Source organism: Syngnathus leptorhynchus, chromosome 3, assembly GCF_054491065.1.
Source record: "Syngnathus leptorhynchus isolate UIUO chromosome 3, UIUO_Slep, whole genome shotgun sequence".
Taxonomy (NCBI): Eukaryota; Metazoa; Chordata; class Actinopteri; order Syngnathiformes; family Syngnathidae; genus Syngnathus; species Syngnathus leptorhynchus.
The window spans coordinates 17,878,578-17,898,060 of NC_141197.1; the positions used below are offsets into that span (position 1 = coordinate 17,878,578).

The following is a 19,483-nucleotide window of genomic DNA, read 5'->3' on the forward strand; positions in this document are numbered from 1 at the left end:
AAACAAAAAAAAAAGTTAGCTCTTCTTACCTGAAAGAGAAGACGACGCTTCACGCTCTTTTTGGGTGCATAATAATCCCCATAAAGTGTCAAAAATGTCCTTTTAAACGCGTGTCGAGCGGTGGCGTGGTCACGCGCACACACACGCACGCACGAATAAAAAGTAACCCAAGTGTGTCGACTCGACTGCACTTTTTTTTCTTCACCGCAGTTGTTAGCGTCTCCCAGGACAACTCTAAGAGGCGGAGCTAACTGAAACCCGGAAGTTACGTTGCCGCCCTTAAACGTGACGTCATGTAACTTTTACGAAAAAAGTTTGTAAAATAACATTTTTGAATGATTTAAACTTAACTATACCGTCTACTAACACTGTTGTTCACATTGCTATTCGTCTATAACGAATTATATAATTTTATCTTGAATTTTAGTAAGTTTACAGTGTTTATTTCAATCTAAAAATTCTGGCAATCAATGTAGCAACATCCGGTTAGTGTATCCACAATAAAATGCTGTCGTTTGTATTTATTTTATGTATTTTTTTGTTACAAAGTTGTAACATTTAATATCAACATACTAGACAAATATATACGATTTTGTTTCAGTACATCCTTAAGCTAAATTACTATTTTTACGTTATGTTGTGGAGAAGGCAATTTGTGAGTGCAGCACTGACCTCTGTTGGTCTAAAAACCACAGTGGTCCCAACAGAATAATTTACAACCAGGGTCGGGGGTCATAAACCATTTTGAAACGACTTGAGAACTACTTCTTGAGTGTTTAGTGCAAAGGGCAACCGGTTTGAATACATTACTGCATTACATATATTGTTATTATAGTGTTATTATTGTATGGAACCCCGATGTGCAAAAGGAAAAAAACAAAGGGAGATTCATGTCCAAAACTGACAAGACATTGATTATAATAACTAATCCTCTCAATTATTACCAACAAATATTAAACAAGATAGGAAACTGATCAAGATAGTACGTATATCCGCTATTTATTAATACATATCTGCACCTTTATAATATTTATCCCAATACATTTGTCCTGGTATTGTAGATGATTAACATGTTCAAAACCCAAAGGTGTTATTTTGAAGGTGTTTTTCCGACCTCATCGGCGTTAATAACTAGAGTGGAGGCGATAAACAAAGCGAGCTGAGGAGGAGGCTTGATGACGGGCAAGACTTTTTAATTAGTTTAATGATTTTTGTCCAACACAAACATGTCTGAGAGAAAAGAATTACGAGCGCCTCTGTCATCCTCTCTGCTTTTATAAATCACAACTGCGGCAACAAAAGTATTATGAGCGTCTGGTGACTTCTCCAAGTAAACAAAAGAGGGGGAGAAAAAAAAAATCAAGATGCAATACAGCCCTTAGATTATGCTTGACAGACTTAAAAAAAAAATACAATTTGGAGAATGCCAGGGGGACAACACAAAGCATGATGTAATCCATCAGCAGAGTGCATACTTGGCACACATCAAACATCCGTGCCATTCTCGCATCATGTCAGGTGACCAGAAACTCGGTCATCCCATCCAATAGAAGGTGAGGGATTTGTGCTGGGACACTTTCACTCCGCCCTCTCACCTGCACAACATCCCTCTTCCATTCACGAGAGATCAGCGGATTACCAGTCGCTCGTTCTTTAATTAAAAGGCCAACAAAGAGTGGCAATTTTCCATTGGGGACAAATTATGCACTGCCCCACTACAGCCACCAGATGGCGCTGTGGTGAAATACAAGTGTAACTCAAATTCTCAAATACATATTTTATATTTAATGTAATAACGTAATTAGGATTAAAAAACGTATATATTACTGTAAATGAGTTTCAAATTTTGAACCGAACATGTAGTTCAAATGCATTATTATTTGAGATGCATTTCTAAATATTTGAATTGTTTTTTCCATTTGTTATCTTTTCTATTCCAGAAACCATCTCATGGAATTATAATCACAGTTTGTTCCATTAGCGTGTTCCGGCGTGAAAAGTGAAGGACATTCTGTGAAGCGTCCCCGTATTTGTCACGGTGACGGGCTTGGTTCAATTCATATTAGCCTCATGTGAGATTACAAACAGGATTGTTTGGGCCATGACAAACTCGTGCTAGAAGCAAGGAAGAGAGATTAGGGCGGGGCTTAATGAAGGCGCGCAAGCGTGGCTGCGCTAAATTTAGCCAATAGCTTTGCCGGGGTGGAGCTAATCCGCTTTGCGCTGGAATTATCTGGCCTCGGGATTATAGAGTTTTGTGCTTCTACTCTCTGGAATGATGTCCCATTGCAGACTGTACCAAATGACCTGCTGGAGGGGGTGGGGCATCAATATATATCTAAAATATGTTTAGTGGACCTCCACTCATCTAAACATGGTATTCGGATTAATATCGCGTTTGCAGGTGGCAGTGAAAAACAAAATGGCCGCCATGCGTGCTGGATAAATACTGGTGGATTTTTCTGTTTCAATCATCTTTAACAAATGCAATATTATATCGCGATTAGACAAGTTGGGGTGCACAGAACTTGAACTTAAACTTTCCTTTAAGGGAAGTAAAGACATTTATTGACTTGGCTTCTAAATCGGCCTACATTAACATACAGAAGATGACAAAAAGTTCACACAGAAAATGCAAATGAGCTAGCTACTGCTGTCCTGACTTCTTTTAATAAGATATCTCAGCTGTTTGGGCTGGGTGTCACAGACGGATGGGATCATACCATCAGGCCACCCTCCAGAGGGGGTCGGACTCCTGTAGAGATGATCCCGGGTGAGGTAGGGTGGGGATGGGTGAGGGTGGGGGTTGTCGTATCGTGAGGTTGGATCCTAATCCCTCAGGCTTGACGGCATCACGGTCTCGGGATAAACTGACATGTCAGCTTTGGACGTTTGAAAATGTCCCTTGGACCTATTTTTTTGCTCCGAAGTAGTTTAATGGAAGGCCCCATCTGGTAAGAGAACTTTACGGTTAATTTTAATTTAGCTATCTAGCGAAAGGAGTGCTCATGAATTCATATTGTTGTAGTCTAGCATGCAATAAAGCTTGTAGCTCAACTAAGCCTCCATGTTGCTTTTCCGTCTAGACTAAAATGTCACGTATCCATCTCGAAGGAAACGTCTTTTCATAAAAAGTATGGACCTGACAGTATAATTCCATCAGTTTTAGTTCAGTTACTTATTACCAGTTAAATGAGTTAAATAGGTAAGCGGACATCACTGACGTTTGTCCTTTGATTTGGTAAGGTCAGATGAGATTAGATACAATTATTTTATTAACTCGCAAAAAAAACAATTCTGGAGATGTCATTTCTCGATGGGTTAAAAAACAAAACAAGTCTTTTCTAGTCGGGTGATATATTAAAATAAGATTAAAATAAGAAACCAAGTTTTAGAAGCTAAATAAATGCTATTTTTAATGCCTTTATTGGGCCTAGGTGGCTGAATTTTCCAAACAATGAAATAAAACTCCGTCCTGGGATGGTGGTGGAAATTTTTCCAATGCCTTTAAGTGTAAGTTGGCGTTTCTTAGTATTAATACTTGGCCCTTGATCAAAATCTTATCGTAGTATGGATTTCATCCTTCTGCACCGCTGGGATCGTTTGCACTTGTACTCACGATAATATCATGTTTGTAATGTTTTAGGTTGAGCATGCAAAGATTGTAGTGCATCGTCGCACGCCGACACTCTGACGTCCCGGAGCACCGGAAACCTGCGAGCCCACCGGATCACCACCAGGAGGAAATCATGAACGACCCCTATCAGAACAACGTCAATCAGCAGGTGACCGAAACGGGAGAGCACACCTACGGCCAAGATGGAGGAGGTCGGGACGGATACCCCTACCAAACGGACTACCCGCCTCAGGAGGAGGATGCCGCCAGTGACGCCACAGAGGGCGCCGACGAGGACGAGCAAATGTACGAGGGCGAGTACCAGGGCGTGCCGCACCCGGATGAGATCAAGGAGGCCCGGCGAGCGGCGCGCCAAGAGGCCAGGCGGAAGGCCCGGTTAGCCGCCCAGCAGGAGGACAATGACGAGGAAAATCTGCCCGAGCAGTATGAGACCATCATGGAGGACTGCGGACACGGTCGCTTCCAGTGGATGCTCTTCGTCGTGCTGGGCCTGGCGCTGATGGCCGACGGCGTGGACGGCTTCGTGGTGGGCTTCGTCATGCCGAGCGCCGAGAAGGACATGTGCATATCCAATTCGGACAAGGGCTTGTTGGGTAAGTGACCGAGAAAGAACCGCCAAAGACTGGAAGGTATTCCAAGATGGCTACTGTGAATTTAGTGGTTCTCAATGTGTGGGTTGAGACTCAAACGTGGACCTAGTTTGGGTGGGTTGCAGTCAGCCAGTTGAAAAAATATATATAAATACATGTATTCTTATTTCAATCTTTTCAGTCCAGAGGTATACCTGCCTTGTGCTTTAATTTACAGGATAGTATGGTTGCTTTGATAGTTAACTGGTTGATTGGTCCATTGGTTGTTTTTTATGTCTGGTTGGTTGGATGTCTAGTGAGTTGGACGGATGGGTCGGTGGTGGTTGAGTGGATGTAAATTTGTTTGCTTGTTCATCTGTTTGTCTGTCAGTCGGCCCATTGAATGGCAAGTTAGTTAGTCGGCTGGTAAGTTAGTTAGTTAGTTAGTTAGTTAGTTAGCTAGGTAGCTAGTTAGTTAGTTAGTTAGTTAGTTAGTTAGTTAGTTAGTTAGTTAGTTAGTTAGTTAGTTAGTTAGTTAGTTAGTTAGTCGGTTAGTTAGTCGGTTAGTCGGTTGGTCAGTTCGTCAGTTAGTCGGTTGGTTAGCAAATGTGAGGCAGGCCTCGATCTCTTTGCTTTCTAGCAAAAGGCACAAGAAAATATTTTCTACTGTGATGATAATATCGAACAGTAGGAAACTCATAAGACTTGGAATCAGTATGCCGCATGGGTCCAAATCACATGGAAATAACGTCTGTTCCTCCTCCTGCCAGAGCCAAATGAAAGCCTCTCACCTAGTTCCTGCGGCCTGCTGCACAGTTAGAGTGTACATCATTTCATCTTAACAACAGGCCCCAGGGATGCTGTAGTGTGAGAGATGGATGAGTATGCGGGTGGTGATTGCATCTTGCCTGTGTGTGTGTTTGCGGGCTAGTACGGAACATGTTGCTGCAGTGGGAGAGGCAAAGTGCTGTCAGACACGCTCGGAGCCTCTGACGGTTCTGCGGGTAAAGCTGGAGAAAGCACCCGGTGTAAATGAGATGGCGCAGACTTGTTTGAGCAGAGCCGGAGGGAAGCGGCGGGCCGGAGGACAGCGGCGGGCCGTCGGTACTGGGAATATGAATCATATCAGCAGAACGATCCACTTTGATTCACGCTCACGCTCCTCGGACCGTGGGCACAGATGGCATTTAGAATAACAATTCTTTGCATCTTCCTCTTAATGGACCACATGATCAGTTCTTCATTGGACTGGACTTTTTCTTGGTTCCTAATCGGGAGGACCTCACGGACATTCCAAGCGGAAATGAGTTTGAATGCTTGACCTTGACTATCAAACCAGTTCTTATATTCGACAACTGTCGAAACACAAAAGTGTCAGATTCGCGATTATGTCTGGATCACAGTTAGTTAGTTAGTTAGTTAGTTAGTTAGTTAGTTAGTTAGTTAGTTAGTTGGTTAGTTGGTTAGTTGGTTTGGTGTGTGGAAGGTAGGTTAGTTTGTCATCAGTCCTTTAAGGGCAGTCCTTCTTTTCATAACGCCGCCACTTGAGGAGCGAACCGGTAGGAGGTGGACCAGTTTACGTAGGAGGTGTGTAGAGCTTCGGACCACTAATCCGCACAGGAAAGGTACACACGACGGCTGCACGTGCAGTTAAGCCGTTTACGGTCGTGCTGTATTTAGGGCCGTGTAGTAAAACTGAGCAGGTTGGGAGGCACGGATGACTAGGGGGGGAAGGGGGTCTATTAAATCCCCCCCCCCCCCCCGAGACACCAAGAGGAAGTTCATAATGGTTTGTATCTAATGGGCAGCGCGGCGGGTCGTTCATCGAAACTGTACAATAATGGCTCAACTGGACTTGAACACATGCTGACCGAGGCGGCGCCATTAACAAACCCTTAACGGCAGCGGAAAAACATTTGCCAGTAGCCGACTTCAACGTTTTATGACGCTGACCTTTATTTCTTATTCCGACTGCATGAATATTCAGCCGCCTTGATTGCTGGCGTCAACATGAAGTCCGTCTCTAAAAACATATCAAATGAGGACTTGAACGTGCTCATAGAAGGGCAAAGGCTGCCCCCTGGTGGATATTAGAGGTATTTGTGGTGCTAAGCCTTTTACAATGCTAATGATGCTCACTATTATTTGACACACTTAGGGACAGATTGAAATGAAATAGGATAGCATTAAAGTAACATCAAATATTTTTGGGATAAAAACAGCAATGCCTAAAATCCAATCTAAAAAAAAATAAAAAAATTACATTTATTTAATATATTAATTCGTTGCATATAGCAAGACTTCATTTAATTTTTTTTATATATTTACATGCATGTTATGATTCATATTATTTGGTTCTTCTTATACCTTTATATTAAGTTCAAAGGCACTCCAGGTAACGTATAGTTAAATACTATCAACGAATAAGTGCAATCTGTTGACTATGTTTCATTGTTAATTATTTTATTGATATGTGTATATTATATATTTTGCATTTAATTATTTAATTAAGCATTTTACTTGTATGTGGAATTCATATATTTATTATTTAATTATTTAATTAATTATTTTCTTCATATACGTGTATTTTATATTTGTATATAATGCGTACGTAACATGTGTCCGTCAGGCCTGCTGGTGTACGTGGCCATGATGGTGGGGGCGTTAGTGTGGGGGGGTCTGTGCGACAAGATGGGGCGCAGGAAGTGCCTGATCTACGTCCTGTCCATCGACCTGATCTTCTCCTTCCTGTCATGCTTCGCTCAGAGCTACGGCTTCTTCCTGTTCTTCAGGTTTTGTTCAGGCTTCGGGTAAGATGCACACACATCCTTCTTCATTTCAATTCATATTTGATGTGCAAAATGTCAATCTCATTACCACTGACCTTCACCGTAAATAATCCACATTTGCACCATTATTTAAATGAACGTTCACATTTGCATTCTATAAGATCCAAAGAACTATTTTTAGATGAGTATTCACGTTTAACCTTTGGCATGATACTGCATAGAGGAGCTAAAAAAAAAAAATTGCATTGAAAAACTAACCAGTTTTACCCCTGCCACTTGCTTTAAACGCAAATATGGAATTATCAAAATACATTTTTATTCCTTGGATTCAGTACAGAAATGAGCCCATTCTCATCTATCCCATTATTCTAATAATTAGCGAGACATTTCTTCTAGAATCGGAGGCTCCATCCCTATCGTGTACACGTACTTCACCGAGTTCCTTCAGATGGACAAACGTGGCGAACATCTGAGCTGGCTCTGCATGTTCTGGATGTTGGGAGGACTCTACGCCTCCTTCACCGCCTGGGGGATCATCCCCCACTACGGTAACACAAACGCACGCCGCGCAAAACCTTTCACGAGTAATAGTTGGATCGAGATTCCACGGGAAAAAAAAAAAAAAAAAACCACCAAGAGGTGAAAGTATGAATTGCAACCGGCAAATAATCCACACAACTTTACCACACAGCAGAAAAAGGCCAAAGAGATCATGTAAACTCCGACTTACCACAAAATGCTCCATCAGGTTGGGGCTTCGCCATCGGCACGGAATTCCAGATGCACAGCTGGAGACTCTTCATCCTGGTGTGTCTCTTTCCCGCTCTGGCCGCTCTCGTCGGCGTGGTCTTCATGCCGGAAAGTCCGCGATTCCTCCTGGAGGTCAGCACGGCATAATTATTCATCTCCTGCTTTCTAATATTTTAGATGAGCTCAACTAGTTTGCGTTCTTTTCTATGAAGACACCTTCCGTCCAAAAGCAACACGCCGTCGCTATGCCAAGGTAGCGAAGTCTCGCTAAACCGTCAACCGGAACACGGTGTGCACCCGGTCGGTGTCTTCCAGCACATTGTCAGCCACTTAACCGCATGCGGTGTTTTTCATTTACTGGCTTAGCTTAGCCCCGAATACAAACATTCTTACACAACTGCATACCTGGCTGCAGCGTAAAAATAGAGCGCAGACGATAAATAAGATGATGCTGATGGATGGAGTCTGTTTTATTTGCGAAGCTATCAATCACAGGGGAAATTTGTGGTTTCTGCAAAAAAATGGGCAAATTCTTTGTAAAGGTATTCTCAGTTGAAAATAATATCACGGTATTTGAATCGGTACTTAACCCTGTTCCTGCTACCAAAAATAAGGATTATATCGTCACCATATTTTCGTAACTATTTCAGAGCGCCCGACACGACGAGGCATGGATGGTCCTGCGTCGTGTTCACGACACCAACTGGAAGGCCAAAGGCGAACCCGAGAGAGTCTTCACTGTGAGTGAAGATGACAATATCACGGGGATGTTTTGATTTTGCCCACATGTTGACGAATTGTCGTCGCGCCACAGGTGACCAGCATCAAAACTCCGCAGACGCAGGAAGACGAGTTCATCGAGATCCAGAGCGACACGGGAACCGCCTTTCAACGTTGGACCGTCCGACACATGACCATGCTGCAGCAGGTCGCTCACGAACCGCCAGCGCACCTCGGAAATCTTTTCTCATCCTCACACTTTAGTTTCTGTTTTGTCTATTAGGTGATGGCTAACGTGATGTCATTGGCTGCGCCTGACTTGCGACTGCAAGGCCTCTTCCTGGTCATTGTTTGGTTCTGTCTGGCCTTCAGGTACTTCAACAAATTGGTTGTCAAGTTGAGGTCCAGGGATCCCCACGTAGTCCACAAGAGTTTGTTGTTTCAAGGCTACGCTAATGGTTAGCATCAGCGGGATAATACATGTTTGTGTCTATTAGCTACCATGGACTCGGAGTATGGTTCCCCGACATGATCAAGTACATGCAGTACCAGGAGTACGAATCCAAAGTCCGCATTTTCCATCGGGAACGCGTGGAGCGTTTCCACTTCAATTTTTCACTGGTCAACCAGGTGCACCGCGAGGGCGAGTACATTCACGACAAGTACGTCCACAAATCTTCGTTCTAGCCAACCGACAGGAATTGCATTGAACGTACGTGTGTTGCTTTTCAGGTTTGCTAACATTGAGATCAAATCGGTCAAGTTTGAAGACTCTTTGTTTGAGAACTGCTACTTTGAAGACGTCAAGTCCACCAACAGCTTCTTTGAGAACTGCACCATCAAAAACACGGTTTTCTACAACACGGGTATCCACCTAGCGACTTTCCTTTCGACTGATCCGCCTTTAACAACTCTGGAATTCTTTATTGTCTTTCACCAGATCTGTGGCAAGAGAAATTCAAAGACTGTCGCATGGAGAACACCACCTTCCTGCACCCCAAGAAAGGTTGCCACCTTAATTTCCAGGAGGAGAACGACATCGTCATTTATCTGGTCAGCTTTCTGGGCAGCTTGGCCGTGCTGCCGGGAAATATTATCTCGGCGCTCTTCATGGACAAAATCGGACGAATACGAATAATAGGTCAGGACTACTACTGTGATTTCTAATCAGGGAATTGTCAATCAAGGCAGACTTGGAAAATCTTGCTGTCCTGTCGTTCCAGGTGGTTCCATGCTGGCGTCATCCGCCTGCACCTTTCTACTGCTGCTGAGTTTCAGCCAAGGAGCGGTCATATGTTGGCAGTGTCTGTTCTACGGCGCTAGCGTGGCCGCCTGGAACGGACTGGAGGTCATTTCTGTGGAACTATACCCATCATCTAAAAGGTAGAGTCCAACGTTAGCCGGTGGCTAATAAAACCTCTAATGACGTCTGATCAGCATTTTTGTCGCTATCAAAATTTTAACCACTTCCTGAACCCTCTTGGGCATGGAGTTCGAGTCCAGTGGAGGATCATGAGACATAATTGTCTTTGCAGAGGCACAGCGTTCGGCGTCCTCAACGGCATCTGCAAGTTGGCCGCCATCATTGCCAGCTTCATCTTTGCGGCGTTTGTGGGCATCACTAAGATCATCCCGATCTTCTTGGCCTTCTCTGCGCTCGTCTGCGGGGGTCTGCTAGCGCTAAAGCTGCCCGAGACCCGGGAGAAGATCCTGTCTTGAAGAAAGCCAAACGCAGCCGCCTGCACCAACAACGCCGCCGCCAGCGGGCTGGCCTTCTGACCGCAGCTGACCGCCATTTATTTGAGGTGAACGCCGCGGATCCAGAACTGGATGTTTTACATTGCCTCCGTGGACCTTTACTTGCTGTTCCCGTTCCGATCCTCAGGCCCCGCTGGATCATGTGAAACTCCGAAACTAGTATTTGTCTTTCGATTTTGATGTCCCCCTTGTATCCAACTTACACAGTCATATAGATACTTCCTTTGAGGTCCGCGTTAAAAAGACAGAACAGTGCTTTAAAAGTGATGTACTTCCTGTCGCCATGTTGTGCTTTGGTTCCTCTTCCTGTTCGGAAAAAGCCAAAAGTTTCCACCAAGCAGTAGACTTGCATTTGACGCTACCAGGTAAGAAACGTCTTTTAATATGTCCTCCATTATGTTTACTGAGTGGCCTTCGATATTGAATTCATCGGCGGTAAACGATTTAAGTTGACATAGCATTAGCAGCAAACTTTTATGGGATTAGTCTAACAAAAACTACATCGGCAAACTTGTCGACATAAAGGTGCTAAAATCAAAACAACAATATGGCTTTTAATATCTTCCCGTCACTGGTTGCCAAGCAAACAACTCGCTGTTTTATTTAAATTGATTCCTTTATTAATTCACCTGTCCTTGGTTCTCCAAAAATGAGAGCAATAATGTTATTTATGGTCCAAATTAAACATAAATAAATTCAATGAAACAAAATATGGAGATGTGGGCTTTTTTTGTTGCTACTTAGCATCAAATGACTGAAAAACACAAAAGTTAATCAAATGGTGCAAAATTTCAACGCACTAAATTTACCGCTTGGTGGAAACTATTACAAAAAAACGACAATAGTATTGAAAATTCCTTTTCATTCCACAACTGTTTTCCATTTTGACGAGGATTTGAATATCATGCGTAGCTTATTTTAAATTCAGGAATTTAGTACAAGTTCTCTGGTCTTCTGTATTTTCTACCCTGTTTTTTCATCAAGTTCTGACATATAGTCCTAATATTCTGTTGTTTTTTTTTCCTTATATCTGTGTGTATTTTTTTTTAAATGGGAATGACTCCAGATTATGTATTAGTATTTTTTCTTTGCTATCTTTTCACTGTAACATTGTTGTGACTGACAAAGAACATTCTTGAACAAACCTGCTGCGTTTCTGACAACACGTGTCAACATTTCTGAGGAGTGTGTGACTTTTTTTTTTCTTTGCCATGGTTGTGCGCGTGCGTGTGATTTTACGTCAACAAAATATTCAATGAATATATTACTCGTGCTTGTATATATTGTAGACCTGTGTAAATTAGATGTAACATAGTAGTTCTGTCATGACTTGAATAAAGATCAGGGACGTTGGTCCAACGTGTTGCTTTTTTATTTTAGCATTGTCTGCTTAACTCATTCACTGCCAGCCCAATTAAAATGGACGTCTCTAGCCGTCAATGGCGGTGAAGGAATTAGAAAATAGAAAATTTGATTATTAATTATTATAAAATTCTTTATATTATGATTGTAAAAATGATCCGTTTTACAGTTATGAAACTACAAACTATTATTTATTAGGCACGCTACTAATTTTCAAACAAGATATGTCTAACATGGATCGAGAATGAGTAATATGAGGAGGCTGCGAATCAAGAATGTCGCTTTGCTTGCAGCTCTGTGTGCTAGAACATGTCAGCACGCAAGTGTGAGCTAGTGTTAGCATTACTCGGAGGACATGTTTACTCTGACACACTCGTGATGATGAGGATGATTCCGCCATCTTTATCAGCACTCACCCACTCATACGGTCCCGTGTATCGACAATAATCATCTCCCCAATTGTCGATGTCAGTCACCCTGTCACAATTAGATGAAATTTACCATCCACCTCCGGACAACCTTCTCGCTCCAACCTCCTTTCACACCTAAGGTGTCTAGTGTGACCCCCTCAATCACAACACGACCTCCCGATCAGTCCAGATCCTTCCATGCGGAGGTCACGGCAAGATGGCCGAAGGGTACAGACAGGTGGCAGGCGGCCCGATATCTCAGAGCCTGCTGTGGGTGGGCGATGACCCCCAAGAGAGGTGCCAAACTGCCCGCCGCACTCCCACAGCCTCACCTCAGCCGCAGTGCATGGGCGGGTCGTGGCACGGGTTCAAGCCCGGTTCACTCTGCCCTCCACTTGACACAGCAACTGCCTGGTGAACTCATTTAACCCTTCAGCGGCGTCTTAATGAACAAATGATGAAGAATTATTAAGACTTAAAGAAGGAATTATTTTTTTATGTACATTGTTTTGTTTGACTTGCCTTTTATGTTAATTATTATTCAATTTAAATTGTACTTTACTGTAATTCATGTTTTTAAATGTGTTTAAAATAAAACTTTTGCAAAACACGTCAATATTAGTATATACACAATACAACAGTTTGGGGCTTGGTCTAATTGCTGAAACTATAGATTTTTGTTACAAATGAAATGTTCCAAATATAAAATCCAATCAACATTACAGCAAGCACAACTTCAGATTCAGTGTGAAAAATTCGCACAGTTGAGTGTTGTCCAAACAAGGAGAAGAAATGGTCAGAGCGAGGTTCTCACAGCTCAAGTGTGAAGTGACACCTTGGGCATCATCTTTTCTCATCAGCGTGAAGGCCTCACACCTCAGCTCACTACATCATCGTCGTTACACACTCATCAGAACATTTTTATGTATAATACAATACGTGTTTGATTAAAAGCAACAAATGTATGGATGGCTGTCTTATTTCATCGAAGCCACTGCCTTGCCATCAAATGTGTCGAGAAATCAAAAATGAAAAAGAAAAAAGAGACGTGAGGTTTTTGCGCTCCTTGTCAACATTTCAGGGAGATGGCAATTAAAGATGATGTCACGTTATTGACGTGGGTCATAAATCAATCATCTCCGTAGCTCAATTATCACCATCACAACATTGGCCATTTTATGATTTGTTGAATTCAAGTAATTAGGGAATGACAGACAAATGCACAATATTTGTGAGAAATTGACCTTGGTTAGACTTATAAAAAAAAAAAAAAATTAAAAACAAAATGTGCAAGTACTATGAACTATGAAATAATTTTCTTTCTTGTTGATAGGTCTAACATTTACCCTAAAGCTAGCTAAGATCAGCTAGCAACACACAAACTACTTTTGCTCTTTCTTTTTTGATGCAACTTTCCAGAAAGTGAACACGTCCAATAAGCACAAAACAAACAAAATAAAAGATTCTTTTTTAAAGCCAACACTCGCAACTCTTTTGAGGATAAGCAGTTCAGAGAATAAATAGAAGAAAGCTAACTTCAAAATATTTGCAAGGATTAACAACTAAAATTCCTTTGGTGTCTCTTATAATCTTATGTTGATTTTCTCCCCGCTGAGTAAATGCGCGAGAGCGTCCCATACAAAAATATTAGAACATGTGCCAAACTCATCTTAACCAGAACCACAAACCCTAGAAAGAGGGAAAAATGTGTTTATTGTTATGAGGAGGAGTCAAAATTCACACCTCTGCTCCTGCTGCTGCTTTTCCCAGCCATGGCTACTCTCTATGTCTGTGCGTGTGTGTGTGCACGTGTGTGTGTGTGTGTGTGTGGTGTGGGGGAATGTGCGGAGGTGTCACTTGGCACCTTCTGGACTGCGGCCTGGATTTTAAAAAGGCTGCTCAGGAGCAGAGCGGCACACACTCGAAGCCGCGCTCTCTCTAGCAACATGGCCAACAACATGTCTTCTTCCTCCGTGCTCGAGTACAGCCTGCACTACCAGCAGTGGTTCTCCGACTCGGACTTCTCCGGAATCTCCTCGCCGGAGACCCTTTCCCCGGATTCATCGCCGTCGCCTCTTCTTCAGAAAGCCGTCAAAGCTGGGTATACGACTTCCCGCCTCGGCGTGGCCTCGCAAGGAAAGCCGGGGAGAGCGGTGAGGGTCCGGAGTAAGCAGCGTGAGAGCGCCAGTGAGAAGGAAAAGCTGAGGATGAGGGACCTGACCAAGGCGTTGCACCACCTGAGGTCCTACCTGCCGCCCTCGGTGGCCCCTACGGGCCAAACCCTCACCAAGATCGAGACCCTTCGCCTCGCCATCCGTTACATCTCCTTCCTCTCGGCCCAACTCGGGGATACGCCCTCCTCATCTTCCTCCTCTTCATCCTCGTCTTCATCCTGCTCGCCATACTACTACGCCAGTCCTCCTCCGCAGGCTGCTCACGACATGTACGCACAGCAGTGTCAAGGCCGGGCCGAAGCGTTGCATTCTGGGAGCTGTAGTTTTCCTGGCATGTTGCCACCTGGAGGATCCTCTTCCACCTCCACTCAGGTAAAAAAAACGAGACCTAAATAATTTTATCTATCCATCTATCTATCTATCTATCTATCTATCTATCTATCTATCTATCTATCTATCTATCTATCATATAAATGAAATTTTCTGTATTCACTTCAGATCGAGTACAACGACTACTACTGGGCTTGACAATTTAGCCGCCACCGCCACCATCCAATGACTACTACTGCCTCACTGTGAATGGACTAATTTATATATATTTTTAAAAATATTTCATATGTCTTTTGTATTTATGTGTAAATATAAATATGTGGAACATGCTATTTTTATATGTTTTTTTACACCACTATTTATAATAAACTGGTGAAAATGACATTGTGTGTCCTCACTTTGTTTTGTTCCCCAGCAGACCTGTCTTTACAATTTGATATAAATATGTAATATTATATAGAATATTTTAAGTTATATTTTGCCATTCGCGGACAGTGTCAACATGGAGGTCACACAAGTGACGTCAGATTGAAGCAACTCTGTGTGGCGTTCCGGTGCACTTTTTCCTGTCGGAAGACTGAAAACTCGACATCCCACTTTCGAGGAATGCAACATTAGGCCACAAAAGGTCGAATGAACGCAACAGTACCCTCTGTCGGTTGTTACTAGGTATTGTACCACGTTGTGCCTCGACCAGACGATAAACGACGATTTGACACAACCAAATCATTTTCATCATCATTTCAAATCAAATCATTTTAAATCAATATAATGGTTGCATAAGGAATTCTGTTTTCAGACTGTCCATGAAGGCAACACCTGAAAGCTCCAGATAAACAAGAAAAAAGACGAAAAAAAACAACATTAAGAACAAGAAACCATTTTGTTTTCATGATCAAACTATTTTCTTACCGAATTTAACGTTACATTACCGTGAGTTTGTCTTCCAAATATCCCCAAATGAAGGCTGCTTCACTCACCTGTGTGAAAAGTGCAGAAAAGGGCGGTAAAGTTGGTCCTGAATGTGTCCCCCCCCCCCCCCCCCCCCCTCAGTAAATCCATCACCGCACGCGTTTAAAACTCTATTAAGAGCTGAATATATCCATTTTTAGGAGGACTCAAATTTAATAAATCCTCACGAACTATCAACGCTGTCGGGGGGAAAACACGTCCCAAGTCACTTGTTGATCTCATCTGCGCATGTGTGGAGAATCAAGCTGGTTTTATAAATAAATAAATAAATAAATAAATAAATACAATAATTTATATATTATATTCGTCAATAGGTGTATACCTACTTAGTTGTATACAATTAAAGTTAGCAAAAATCCATGAAAAAGCTTTAAAGCCTGACAAAACGACAGGCGCGTTCTGTCCCATGTTTAACTGCCTTAATGGAATTTAGAGGCTTGAATTTTCTGCAAAAGTGTACAAATAGAAGAAAGAAAGAAAACCATAAGTCTACTATTGCTTTTTTTCTTACTTTTTATTTGTCATGACAGAAGGGTAGAAAATGTGTGCTGATAACCACAGAATTAGAAATGTACCCCAATCCCAATACAGCAAAGTTGATTTATCGCTTTAGTGCTAATGTAGCTTTGCAAACAAAACGTTTCTTGTCACCGCTGAGTCTAGACTCAAACTCTCGGACTTCTCAGAAACATGTTTAGCTCAGCCTTATTAACTTCATTTAACATCACAAACGCTTGGGCTCCTTTCAGCTAATAAGGGCCTAAGAAGGGATGAAAGGTTTAACGCCGTGGTGCTGATTGCTTCATTAGGACATGTAAGTAAACAACACTGGCCGCTAATGTGGATTATAACACGCAAAGCCAATTCTGACAGCACTTTATTAAGGCACCGTGAAACACACGTGTAATGAACCTGAGTGTGCAAAACATTATTTATTTATATTGTGTACTTTATAGCATTGTTTAAAAGCAAGGTATTATTTATTTATAGTATGTAGATTTGATAGTGTTACATTATTTCTATTAATAAAGTCATTCGTATTATTGTAAGAGGTCAAGCAAACAACTGCACAAGCCACAGAGAAGACAAGCAAACCTGACTTTGGTCTTTTGCTGCCCTCAATGTTGTTTTTCTTTCTTTTTCACATGAGGAGAAGGCGTGAGAACTCCCCAATAATAAGGTGACACCTAGACCTGGAGCAGGAGGCAAAAATGACACCCCGGTTTGTGGGAAAGCTTCTCCACGCTTCAATCCACAACAAACCTCTTGATGCTGAAAAGTTCATCAACAGCACTGAAAATATATTTAAATGGGTTGGAATTTAATCTTTTTTTTTTTATTATTGCATTTTATGTAAATGATCTGGGAACTTCATTTTTTTGATTGAATTTCTCAATCCTTGCTACAATTCAATATAATTTTGTGGAGAAAAAAAGTTTGACATTTATTCATAAAATAGATTTTTTTTTTGCCCGCATTATCAAATGTAATAAAATAAAATAAAAATGCTGGCTAAATGATGAATCCAGTGCACTCTTGCCTATCCCAAAAATGTTGGCGCATGCTTCCATCCTTTGAAGTGGAGCAAAAGTACCCGATCTACTCCGGTTGTCTAAACAAGACGCGAGGTGCGAACCTTTCACACCTACCAGCTGCCTCGGCACACTTTTCTCCTAATTTGAAAACCAACACAATTTTTGATTTATATTTTCTCATTGTTTTTTTGTTTTTTGGTAAATAATGTCACCTCACTGTAAATATTAGCGGTGTTCATGTCTCCACCAAAAACGATTCGATACCATTCTAGAATGTAACCGTTTTAAAATATACCGATTAGATTCGGTTTGATTCAATGCGATTACGATTCATTTCAATATTATCGATACAGTAAAACGTCAAAGATATTCAAAGCCAAACTAAACAACAAATCATCACTAACGTCAAACCAAATTCATATCGTTTCAATAATTTTGTCAACAAATAGGGAGTAATACAATTCAAGTATGCAACAATTTTAAAATTCGAATGATAAGTGATGAAGTTAGTTCTTATGTGTTAACTTTATTTCGTTAGTCAAAGTCTGCATTTTTTCTTCATTCTGGATGCAAGTTTGGTGTGACCTTCCCATGCGCGTTGGGCTCTGGAGGTGTGAATGCATGGCATCTTATTTTATGATGCTGCCTGCTCGCACCTCATCCCAGGAGCTGGAACCTTTCCCATGGGACCCCCCATCCGAGGTGCGAGGCCTTCTCTCGGAGCCCCTCGGAAGGTGCAACCTCGCACCTTCCGCCACATATATGGAGCGGGGCGCTTCCGTCTGTCCTCACAATAGCTCCATTTTTCCAGCACGGCACATTGCTTCTCCTGAAAATGTCAGACATGGAGACTTCATTCCAGCTTCACGAGAACCAGAACTTCTCCCTGGAATCTCTCCTGGAGAAGTCCTACCCGTTGTACGATTTGGCCTCGGACCCCGGCTACTTCAGCGCTGGTCTGTCCCCCACCTCCTCCGAGGACTCCTTCTCGCCTAACTTGGTGGACGCCTTGGACTCCTTCTTCTTAAGTCGTACCGCTCCAGCTCCCGTCAAAAAGTCCCGATCCAGATATCCGGGCAAGAAACGCCAAACGGCCAGCGAACGGGAGAAGCTACGGATGAGGGACCTGACCAAAGCCCTGCACCACCTGAGGTCCTACCTGCCGGCCTCGGCGGCACCCCAGGGCCAGACCCTCACCAAGATCGAGACCCTTCGCCTGGCCACCCGCTACATCGCCTTTCTGTCGGCCCAGCTGGGCCTCAACGAGGAGTCCCTGGAACAGAAGAGGAGACCCTCGGGCCAGGCGGAGCCACCGCAGACCCTCAACCAGTTTCTGGGACACCAAGAAGCATCATGCGAGCAGGCTGCCGGCAACCAGATGTTCACACCGCAATATGGCTGCCAAGTATGTACACCTCAGTGATAAAAGTCTCAGTGTGGTTTTGGAATTGTTAACCAGTGTTAAATATTATAAGATACTCTCAGCTGAAATGAGGATGAATTGTGCGTATTTTAGTAGTAGTACGGCAAAAGATGTACAAGCTAATTAAAGTTTAATATACTGTGTAGAATTTTGTGTAACAGGATGAAAGAACTGACATTGTTTTTGGACTTGATTTCAAATTTTTTTTACTTCAATACTACTTTACTACTTTCAATACTTTTTTATGTATTATGTAAATAATGTGCTCAAACCTTATTTTATTGAATCAAATTTTCTTCAGAAAGGCCCATTTGGTAGAAAATTAGCATAGGCCAATTTCTGACAATTTACATACATTGTCAAATGTTTTTTCAAACCCTAAATATAAGGCTTTTATTTTATTCGTTTTTGTTTTTTTTACTCAAATTAAATGCCAAAAAAGTGCTATAGTTACCACTTTCAGGCATTAAAGTAAAATTTGTTATTGTTAAATAAATTGGAAATAATATAAGGCTGAATTCTCAACATTTATTTATTTATGTTTGTATTTATTTATTAGGAATTCTGTAGATTTTTGTAGAAAGAGTATCATTTTTTGGGGGGGGGCTTAGTTTTGAAGAGTCCATTTTCTTCATTGGTAAACACAAAAAAATATGTTCGAATCCCGACCTGTCCAAAGGCCAATACTATTTTATTTGATGAATGTAACTAACATCTTTTCTCTTCTGTCTTGTCAGTTTCCAAGCGACGTGTCCTTTGACGCTCAGCAATACTGGTTGCCGCAGCAACAGCTTCATGACTTCTCAGGATAATGCTGACTGAGAAACAAGGCATCTACTTTCATTGCAACAATGAACTTGACTTTTTCTTTTGTTTTTTGCAACAAAATATTCGGTTTTTTTGTACCTATATATATGTATATTTATTGATTATTTACATTGGGAATAAACTATATTTATCACTACAGATGTGTGTTATTCGCTGTTCACAAAATCACTTGTTCATAAAACACTTTTTTTTTTTCTTTTATTAAATATGACGCGCAACATAAGTC

General features: G+C 42.0%; 3 protein-coding genes across 7 annotated transcripts in view; 2 read left to right on the forward strand and 1 right to left on the reverse strand.

Annotated features, from left to right (window-relative positions):
- Positions 1-15,514, reverse strand: part of akap13a (A-kinase anchoring protein 13a) — a 64,123-nt gene extending 48,609 nt beyond the window's left edge. For 4 of the 5 annotated variants that reach the window (XM_085908688.1, XM_085908687.1, XM_085908686.1 and 1 more), the window contains exons 1-2: positions 15,480-15,514; positions 7,726-7,871 (exon numbers count right to left, since the gene is read on the reverse strand). In XM_085908688.1, coding sequence (XP_085764814.1) covers positions 7,726-7,849 — 124 coding nt within the window. In that variant the 5' untranslated portion in view covers positions 7,850-7,871; positions 15,480-15,514. Of the gene's footprint in view, positions 1-29; positions 222-7,725; positions 7,872-15,479 lie in introns of those variants that run through there. The other variant, XM_085908689.1, reaches the window with a different exon arrangement.
- On the forward strand, positions 7,848-10,184 carry sv2ba (synaptic vesicle glycoprotein 2Ba). Its single transcript, XM_085907203.1, has 9 exons — positions 7,848-7,877; positions 8,396-8,485; positions 8,560-8,673; positions 8,749-8,837; positions 8,963-9,127; positions 9,198-9,331; positions 9,406-9,606; positions 9,689-9,848; positions 10,001-10,184. Exons 1-9 carry the CDS (start codon positions 7,848-7,850, stop codon positions 10,182-10,184), a joined length of 1,167 nt encoding a protein of 388 aa, XP_085763329.1.
- LOC147059574 (mesogenin-1-like) lies at positions 13,942-14,697 on the forward strand. The gene is made up of 2 exons (XM_085908201.1): positions 13,942-14,541; positions 14,668-14,697. Exons 1-2 carry the CDS (start codon positions 13,942-13,944, stop codon positions 14,695-14,697), a joined length of 630 nt encoding a protein of 209 aa, XP_085764327.1.
- Positions 15,515-19,483: the final 3,969 nt, after the last annotated feature.

What these genes read in the sequence shown, in the direction of transcription:
- sv2ba (XM_085907203.1), top strand. Translation starts at nt 7,848, where the DNA reads ATGCCGGAAAGTCCGCGATTCCTCCTGGAG. An exon ending in ACATGACCATGCTGCAGCAG is followed by an intron (nt 8,674 to 8,748) that starts GTCGCTCACGAA and finishes TTTGTCTATTAG; the next exon opens with GTGATGGCTAACGTGATGTC. An exon ending in CGGACGAATACGAATAATAG is followed by an intron (nt 9,607 to 9,688) that starts GTCAGGACTACT and finishes CTGTCGTTCCAG; the next exon opens with GTGGTTCCATGCTGGCGTCA.
- LOC147059574 (XM_085908201.1), top strand. Translation starts at nt 13,942, where the DNA reads ATGGCCAACAACATGTCTTCTTCCTCCGTGCTCGAGTACAGCCTGCAC. An exon ending in CCTCTTCCACCTCCACTCAG is followed by an intron (nt 14,542 to 14,667) that starts GTAAAAAAAACG and finishes TATTCACTTCAG; the next exon opens with ATCGAGTACAACGACTACTA.